The 10292-nt window shown below is 37.6% G+C and overlaps 1 protein-coding gene across 1 annotated transcript in view; it reads right to left on the bottom strand.

Annotated features, from left to right (window-relative positions):
* The window catches only part of LOC127552245 (zinc finger protein 585A-like), a 30446-nt gene extending 20379 nt beyond the window's left edge, over positions 1 to 10067 (bottom strand). The window contains exons 1-2 of the mRNA XM_051982835.1: positions 9960 to 10067; positions 8229 to 8322 (exon numbers count right to left, since the gene is read on the bottom strand). Of these exons, the coding sequence (XP_051838795.1) occupies positions 8229 to 8265 (37 nt within the window). The 5' untranslated portion in view covers positions 8266 to 8322; positions 9960 to 10067. The remainder of the gene's footprint in view (positions 1 to 8228; positions 8323 to 9959) is intronic.
* Positions 10068 to 10292: the final 225 nt, after the last annotated feature.

The following is a 10292-nucleotide window of genomic DNA, read 5'->3' on the forward strand; positions in this document are numbered from 1 at the left end:
GGTCTCTTGGGACCTGGCCACACCCACCTGAAGAGACTCAGCATGCTCTCAGAGTCTCAGAAAGCAGACGCAGCACAGCCATTGCTGTCCTGCTAGTGCCTCACTGCTGCCCCCTGCAGTCTGTAGAGGAAGCTTGGTAATATCATCCAGTAGACCCCATTTGCTTTTTTTGTTTGTTTGTTTTCTTTGCTTCTTCTTTGTCAAAAAGAGGAAAAAATTAAAGATGGCTCTAATAATAGAGAGCTTCTATATGGATAGAGAGCAGACTTCAAACCCTGGGAGACTAAAAACAGATTGTCTCCAGATGAATCCCCAAAGAGGGATATGATCTGGTCCCCAAAACACAAGATTCTCATAGAAGAAATTAAAAAGGCTCTCACAAGAGAGCTAGAAGAAAAATGGGGAAAGGAAGGGGAAGCTTGGCAAAAAGGTCTGGATAAGTCATCCCACTCATTTAAAGTTAGAGTGGATAAAGAAATCAAATCCCTGAAAAACAGTATTAGTGAATTGGGAAAGGTAAACAATTCCAAGGAAAACAGAATTAGTGAATTGGAAAAAGAAAATGGCTCTCTAAAAAATAAAATTGGTGAAATGGAAAAAAATTCAACAAAACAAAACAACTCACATAAAAACTCAATTGGACAATTAGAAAAAGATATTAAACAAGCGAGTGAAGAAAATTCATTGAAAATCAGAATTGAACAAATGGAATTGAATGACTCGAGGAGACCAAGAATTAGTCAAGCAAAACCAAAAAAATTAAACAATGGGAAAAAAATGTTAAATATTTTCTTGGGTAAACAACAGACCTGGAAAATAGACATAGCAGAGATAATCTGATAATTATTGGACTTCCTGAAAATTATGATAAAAAAAGAGCCTAGAGACTATTTTCCAAGAAATTGTCAGAGAATTGCCCAGATGTTATAGAAACAGAGAGTAAAATAGACATTCAAAGGATTCTTCGATCACCTACTAAAAGGGACCCTAAAATCAAAACTCCAAGAATTATTGTGGCTAAATTCCAGAACTATCAGACAAAGGAAAAAATATTACAAACAGCTAGAAAAAAACCAATTTAAATATAGAAGAGCCACAATAAGGATTACTCGAGATCTAGCAGCGTCCACCTTAAGGGCCTGGAATCTGATATTCTGAAAGGTTAAGAATTTCATACACAGCCAAGAATAACTTACCCAGCTAAAATGAACATTTTTCCCCCCAGGGAAGAAGATGGCCATTTAATGAAATAGGTGAATTACATCTATTTCTGATGAAAAAAAGGGAACTAAACAAAAGTTTGATTTCCAAATATAGAACTCACGAGAAACATAAAAAGGTAAAAAGAAATCTTGGGAACTATATTTCTGAATAAAGATATATAAAGAACACATATATACTTTGCTCTAGAAACTGGAAGTAGAAAGGAAATTGTACCAGAAAAAGGGTAAAGTGAGGGTACTACATCTCATGAAGAGGCAAAGGAAACCTATTATATCTGAGCGAAAGAAGGGAGGAGGATGAACATAGTGTGTATCTTACTCTCATCAGAATTGGCTTAAAGAGAAAAATATTAGACATATTCGATTTATGGAGAAATTTCTCCCACCTCATTGAAAAGTAGGAGGGGAAAAGTGAAAAGGGAAGGAGTAAACTAAGTGGAACGGAATACAGAAATTGTGAGGAAAAGGGATAAAAAACTGGGAGGAATTCTAAGGTGGGGGGAGGGATCCTAAAAAGAGAGGACTGTGAGAGGCAAGTGGTGCTTACAAGTTTACTATTGTGGAGGGGGATAAGGGTGAAGGAAAGGAGAAAAGCAAAAGCTGGGATTAACAAGATAGCAAGCACTACAGAATGAGTAATTTTAACCATAAATGTGAATGGGGTAAACCCGCCATAAAGTGGAAGCGGATAGCAGACTGGATTAAAATCCAGAATCCTACAATATGTTGTTTACAGGAAACACACTTAAAGCACTTGAAGTATGTATCTGGTGATACATACAGAGTAAAGGTAAAATACTGGAGCAGATGTTGGAATCCTTACAAAGTGTTGTCATTAGAAATGATAGAGACAATAATTATCTAATTTAGCATGGTTCCGTATGATTGATCTGATCCTACAAGGAGATGTTATGGGCCAGAACTTGAAACAAGGTACTAAGTGGAATTGAGGAGACAATGTTTAAATCTAGTTTAGAATTGATTTAATCCTACAACAAATAATGGTTTTCCAGTGATATAATGACTGGTGTGTACTCACTGAACAGCATATAAGCAAGAAGCTCTCAGGGCCAAAGAGCACTCTGGGAGATACAAAAGCCCACTCTTGGAGGCAGAGACAGATTCATTCACTTCATCTTACATCACTGTGGTGGCTGGTCTCCTGCACTTTCCCCACTGAGACTAAGGTTGGTCTGAAAGGCTCTCCAGAAAGCTGCCCAGCCCCAGGCAAGGAGACAAGACTCGGAAGGAGAAAATAAACACTTGGATTTTATCAGCTGGCTGTATCTGAGGTCATTATTACTGAACTGAAACTAAGGCTGCCTCCAGAAAACCTCCCCAAGAAACCTGCTCCCAGAGAGAACCATCATATTATAAAAAAGAAGAAAACACCACAAGTAGAATCTACTATGCTTCAGATGAAGTCAAAAAAGCAGGGATAGCCATCCTGATCTCAGATCAAGCAAAAGCAAAAATTGATCTAATTAAAAGAGATAAGAAAGGGGACTATATCTTGCTAAAAGGTACCATAGAAAATGAAGCAATATCAATATTAAACATATATTTAGTTTATATGTTTATATGTATATAGATGTATATAGATCCAGTATAGCATCTAAATTCTTAAAAAAGAAATTAAGAGATCTGCAAGAAGAAGTAGACAGCAAAACTATAATAGTGGGAGATCCTTGCACTCTCAGAATTAGATAAATCAAATGACAAAATAAATAAGAAAAAGTCAAAGAGGTAAATAGAATATTAGAAAAGTTAGGTATGATAGATCTTTGGAGAAAACTAAATGGAGACAGAAAACAGTACACTTTCTTCTCAGCAGTACATGGAACCTATACAAAAGTTGACCATATATTAGGACATAAAAACCTGAAATTCAAACGCAGAAAGGCAGAAATAGTAAATGCATCCTTTTCAGATCACAATGTAATGAAAATTACATTCAACAAAAAGTCAGGAGAAAGTAGACCAAAAAATAATTGGAAACTAAATAATCTTATCCTAAAGAATGATTGGGTGAAACAGTAAATCACAGACATAATTAATAACTTCACCCACGAAAATGACAATAATGAGATGTTATACCAAAATGTGTAGGATGCAGCCAAAGTGGTAATAAGAGGCAATTTTACATATCTAGAGGCCTACTTGCATAAAATAGAAAAAGACAAGATAAATGAATTGGGTTTGCAACTAAAAAAGCTAGAAAAGGAACAAATTAAAAACCTCCAGTCAAATACTAAACTTGAAATTCTAAAAATAAAAGGAGAGATTAATAAAATTGAAAAAAAAACTATTGAATTAATAAATAAAACTAAGATTTGGTTTTATGAAAAAACCAACAAAATAGATAAACCCTTAGTAAATCTGATGAAAAAAAGGAAAGAGGAAAACCAAATTGTTAGTCTTAAAAATGAAAAGGGAGAACTCGCCACTAATGAAGAGGAAATAAGAGCAATAATTAGGAGTTACTTTGCCCAACTTTATGCCAATAAATTCAATACTAAGAGATACTAAAGAAGGGAAAGGGACCTGTATGTGCCAAAATGTTTGTGGCAGCCCTGTTTGTAGTGGCTAGAAATTGGAAAATGAATGCATGCCCATCAATTGGAGAATGTTTGGGTAAATTGTGGTATATGAATGTTATGGAATATTATTATTCTCTAAGAAATGACCAGGAGGATGAACACAGAGAGGCTTGGAAAGACTTACATGAACTGATGCTGAGTGAAATGAGCAGAACCAAGAGATCATTATACACTTCAATAACAATACTATATGACGATGTATTTTGATGGAAGTATATATGTTCGACAAAGAGAAGATCCAATTCAATTCTAATTGATCAATGATGGACAGAACCAACTATAACCAGAGAAGGAACACTGGGAAATGAATGTTAGCTTCACTGATAAGAAAAGAAAAAGAAATTAAAGGAATTAGAATAGGCAATAAGGAAATAAAACTATCACTCTTTGGAGAGGATATGAGGAGATACTTTGACAATCCTAGAAAATCATCCAAAAACTGGAAACAATTCACAGCTCTAGCAAAATTGCAATATATAAAATGAACCCACACAAATCATCAATATTTCTCTATATTACTGACAAAGTTATAAGCAATATATACAAAGAAAAATTCCATTGAAAATAACTATAAGCAAAATAAAATACTTGGAGTCTACTTGCCAAGACAAATCCAAATACCATATAAACACAGTTACAAAACACTTCTCACACAAAGAAAATCAGATCTAAACAACTGGAAAAATATTAATTGTTCATGGCTAGGTTGAGCTGATATAATTTAAATCACAATTCTGCCTAAATTGGTCTACTTGTTCAGTGCCATAACAATCCAACTGCAAAAACATTATTTTATAGAACTAGAAAGAAAAAAAAGCAAAAGCTATCTAGAAGAACAAAAGGTCAAGAATATCAAAGGATTAATGAATAAAAAATTACAAAGGATGGTAGTGTAATAGTACCATCCTAAAACTATGTTACAAAGCAGCAGTAATCAGACCATTTGGTACTGGCTAAGAAGTAGAGTGAGGCATCAGTGGAATAGATTAGATATGTAGGACACAATAATCAAAGCTCATAGCAATGTAGTATTTGATAAACTCCCAAAATCCAGGTCCTAGAATAAGAATTCTCTATGTGATAGAAATTGCGGGGAAACAGACAATAATACTTCAGAAACTCAGTATAGACCCACATCTCACACTCAAACAAGGTCAAAATAGGAACATGATCTGGACATAAAGGATGATTCCACATATCAATTTGTGGAGAAGAAAGGATACATAAATTTATCTTTTGGAATCCTTACAAAGTGTTAACTCATTAAAGTTGATAGAGACAATAATTATCTAATCTAGCCTGCTTTAGTATGATTGATCTGATCCTATGAGGAAATGTTATGGGCCAGAACTTGAAACAAGGTACTAAGTAGAATTGAAGAGACAATGTTTAAATCTAGTTTAGCATTGATTTAATCATACAACAAATAATGGTTTCCCAGTGATATAATGATTGGTGTGTACTCAGTGCACAGCATATAAGCAAGAAGCTTTCAGGGCCAAAGAGCACTCTGGGAGATATAGAAGCCTACAAGCCCACTCTCGGAGGCAGATTCAGATTCATTCCATCTTCCACCTTTGTGCTGACTGGAGGCTGAAGAAAGCAGAGGCAAAGGACAAGCTGCAAGAGCTCTTGGAGAAAATAAATATTTGGATTTTATCAGCTGGCTGCATTTGAAGTGATTATTACTTGGAACTGAAACTAAGGCTGCCACCAGAAAACCTCCCCAAGAAACCTGCTTCTAGAGAACCATTATATTATACAAAAGAAGAGAACACCACATTTATCTATCAGATTTTTGCAGAAGGGCGGAATTTATGACCAAGAACTAGAGAACATTATGAAAGGCAAAATGGAGAGCTTTGATTACATTATATTAAAAAGGTTTTGCATAAACAAAACCAAGATTATAAGAGGGAAGAAGAAAGTTGAAGAAAAAAATCTTTATGGCCAATATATCTGATAAGGTCTCATTTTGAGGAATGGTGAGACTTACATGAACTGATGCTAAGTGAAATGAGCAGAACCAGGAGATTATATACCTCAACAACGATACTGTTTGAGGATGTATTCTGATGGAAGTGGATCTCTTTGATAAAGAGAGCTAATTCAGTTTCAATTGAGCAAGGATGGACAGAAGCAGCTACATCCAAAGAAAGAACACTGGGAAATGAATATAAACTGCTTGCATTTTTGTTTTTCTTCCCAGGTTATTTACACCTTTTGAATCCAATTCTCCCTGTGCAATAAGAAAACTGTTCGGTTCTGCACACATATATTGTATCTAGGATATACTGTAACCTATTCAACATGTAAAGGACTGCTTGCCATCTGGGGGAGGGCATGGAGGGAGGGAGAGGAAAAATTGGAACAGAAGTGAGTGCAAGGGATAATGCTGTAAAAAATTACCCTGGCATGGGTTCTGTCAATAAAAAGTTATTAAAAAAAAAATAAAGGTCTCATTTCTAAAATACATAAAGAAGTGTTTCAAATTTATAAGAATACAAGGCATTTCTCAATTAATTGATAAATGGTCCAAGGATATGACCAAACAATTTTTAGATGATAAAATTAAAGCCATTTATAGTCTCTACTTTTTTTTTCTCTGATGCAATTGAGGTTAAGTGAGTTGCCCAAAGTTACACAGCCAGGAAGTGTTAAGTGTCTGAGACCAGATTGTACTCAGGTCCTTCTGATTTCTGGAGGGGCAGGGGGCGGGGGGATAATTCTATCCACTGTGCCACCTAGCTGCCCCCTCTAAATCACTATTGATAACAGAAATGCAAATTAAAACAACTCTGAGGTATCACCTCACACCTCTCAGACTGACTAAGATCTCAGGAAAAGATAATGATAAATATTGGAAGGGATGTAGGAAAAGTGGGACACTAATGCATATTGGGGGCATTGTGAAATGACCCAACCATTATGGAGAGCAATTTGGAACTATGTCCAAAGGGTTATCAAACTATGCATACCCTTTGATCCAGCAGTATCTCTACAGACCCCTGTAGGGTCTGTATCCCAAAGAGATCATAAAAAAGGCACAAGGACCCACATGTACAAAGATGTTTGCAGCAGCTCTTTTTGTGGTAACCAAATATTGGAAAAGAAGTGGATGCCCACCAACTGGGAAATGGTTGAATAAATTGTGGTACATGAAAGTAATGGGATATTATTGCTCTATAAAAAATGATGAACAAGTTCATTATAGAAAGACCTGGAAAGGTTTACATGAACCGATGCTGAGTGAAACAAGTGCAACCAGGAATACATTGTGCACAATAACAGCCAGGATGTGCAATGATAAATCAGGAAAGAATTAGTTCTTCTCAGTACTTCAGTGATCCCAAGCAAGGCCAACAGACTTCTATATCTATCTAATCTATCTGCCTAACTGTATGTATATATCATTAAAGCCTTTTACTTTCAAAACATATGCATAGATCATTTTTCAACATTAATCTTTGCAAAACCTTATGTTCCAATTTTTCCTCCCCTTATCCCAACCTCTCCCCTAGACAAAAAGTAATGCAATTATCTGTTAAATGTGGGAGAAATATGCTAAATTCAATATATGCATGCACATTTATACCATTATTTTGCTGCACAAGAAAAATCAAATCAAAAAGGAGAAAAAATGAGAAAGTAAAATGCAAGCAAACAACAAAAATGAAGTGTTGCAACCCACACTCAGTTCCTACACTCCTCTCTCTGGGTGTAGATGGCTCTTTTCATCACAAGAGCATTGGAACTGATCTGAATCATCTCGTTGTTGAAGAGAGCCATGGCCATCACAATTGATCATCATATAATCTTGTTGTTGCCATGTATAATGATCTCCTAGTTCTGTTCATTTCACTTAGCATCAGTTCATGTAAGTCTCTCCAGGACTCTCTGAATCATCCTGTTGATCATGTCTTACAGAACAGTAATATTTCATAACATTCATATACCATAATTTATTTAGCCATTCTCCAATTGATGGGCATCCACTCAGTTTCCAGTTCCTTGCCATTACATAAAGGGCTGCTACAAACATTTTTCCACATGTGGGTCTCTTTCCCTCCTTTAAGATCTCTTTGAATCATAATGGACTTTGGACAGAAAATGCCATCTGCTCTAGAAAAAGAACTAAAGAGACTGAATGTAAATCAACACATGCTATGTTCACTTCTTTTTTTCTGCATTTTTTACTTCTCCCAATGTTTTTTGCTTTTCCTCTGAATTTTCTTTCCCAACATGATTTATAAAGCAATGTGAATTAAAAGTAAATAATCTCACTACAATTTAAAAATAATAATAATTCCAAGGCTGGTCTTTCTCTTCCAAACTTAGCATTTACTTCAGGGTAACTCCCAGAAGACTTTTGTAATGATCATATCGCTTCTTTCACCTCACTCACCTGAAGAGCAGCTCCTCAGGCCTTCTTGGTCCAGCATCCAGATTGCTTCCCTTTGCTTAAATAAGAGATCACATCTTTTCTGGGAACTGGAAGCCTAGGCATGGAAATCAGGGAGGAATGAAGGAGAGAAGCTTGAAATTTAATTCTCTTTAGGGAATGAGGTGAGGATCCAGGGCTGCTCTATTCTGAGATTTACCCATTACACTGAAACATATGAGTCTACGGTCACCCACTAGTGCTTATAATGCCATAACAGGGTCTGTCACATCATCCAGTTGTTTTTTGGAGAAAGAGTCAAATGCACTTCCTCCAAACTGTTATGCTATTAGTTTCCATTCTGGCAGAAGCTTCTAATTCCATATCTGGGTAAAAAGGGTTACTGGGCCTGTGCAGCCTCCAGCCTGATCAATAAGGACCTTAACCTTAGCACACCTGCTTCATAGAACAAACTCATTCACTAGTTTCCTTCAGGGCCACTAAAGGGGGACAGCCAAACCTGGGAAAGCAGAAAGCCTGTATCTAGAGGTCTACCTAATATAATGCTGGAGAAACTGAGCATGATAGAGATTAGAGAAAAATTTAATAGTTTATTAAATGGAGAGATTTATTGGGACCAAATGGATCCATGGTTGGTCCCAGGGCTGAATGAGACTATGGTCTCAAAGAATCCAACAGTAATGTGAGATACAAGATTCTTTTATAGGGTTATAAGAACAATGATATAATGGGGGAGATACCTGGATGGGGATGACCTAATTGGGGGAGGAACCTAGGATGAGGATGACATAATGGAGGGAGGTACTGGAGAGGCTCCTGATATTCTAATGATGTCTAAAATGGATAAAGACCTTTATCCCATTAAAGATAAAGTATAAGTATACATACTTATTTTGAATTTAATTTATACTTTAATATATTTAACATGTATTGGCCATCCTGCCAACTGGGGGCGGGGAGGGAAGGGGGGAATTGGAACACAAGGTTTGGAAATTGTCAATGCTGTAAAACTACCCATGCATATAACTCGTAAATAAAAAGCTGTTAAATTTTTTAAAAAAGTATAAGTATACAATAAGTAAACAATAAGTATAGCCTAAGTTCTAAGATACAAGACCTTTATCCTATCAAACATTAAGAGGGAATGGTTATAACCCGAGGAAGAGTAAAAATAGAACAATTAGGGAAACTGGGTCAGGACATAAAAGAGAACTGAGGCACAACGCTAGGAGCTGGGGAGAACTGCAGTGACGCTTTGGCAGAGTCTGGGCTGGGAGTCCCTAAAGGGAAAGTGCAGATAAGGAGCTGCAAGTTTAGGACGGATGGGAATCAGCCTAAGGAGGGTTCATTTAAGGGGGCCAGGAAAAAGCTTTGGTCACTGGGTCCACGGTGGGCTCCTGACGGTAGAAAGGAAGGAATCGAGGATCTTTAAAAGGACTGGGTCTGAAGGAGAATCTAAATCAATAAGCAAGAGGTAGTGACAGGGAGACTGGACCCCGGGTTAGTCTGATCAGAAGGCTGAAATCAGGACTCCCAGATTCCTAGGGAGAAAGTCTTCAATCTGGGCAAGGAGAGCCAAGAAGTTGAAGAGTTTAACCAGCAGTGAGACATAAGGGGGTGCTCCCGGTAGACCTGGAGGACACTCTCCATGAGGTCAGAGGAGGAGGAGGAGACTCAGCGGCCGGGCCAGCTCGCGGAAGCCAGCAAGTGTGGGGGACGCTGGCTCCGACTTACCTGGGAAATGCACGCATGGTTCTGGTTTCCAGAAGACAAAGCAATAGGAGCTACCCGGGAAGGAAGGACGACTTGAAGGACAGGCAGCCTGATGGCAGCTCCAAAACTTCCGGCTTCTCACCATCCTCCTCTGGGAGGGACTTCCTGGTCCTCAGAGCCCCGCCCTGTCCACCTCCAAGAGGGTGGAGCCTTCTCCTCGGCTTCTCTGAAGGACCAGAGAAGCCCAGTCCAGGTCCTGCTGGTCTCTTCCGCCCCTAACTCCTCCCAGCCCCTCCCCTTTCCCTGTCTTCTCCCTCCTCTCTGGTTTGCTTCTTTAAACCTTCCTTGGAACTC

This window comes from Antechinus flavipes, chromosome 2 (genome assembly GCF_016432865.1).
Source record: "Antechinus flavipes isolate AdamAnt ecotype Samford, QLD, Australia chromosome 2, AdamAnt_v2, whole genome shotgun sequence".
NCBI classification, from domain to species: domain Eukaryota; kingdom Metazoa; phylum Chordata; class Mammalia; order Dasyuromorphia; family Dasyuridae; genus Antechinus; species Antechinus flavipes.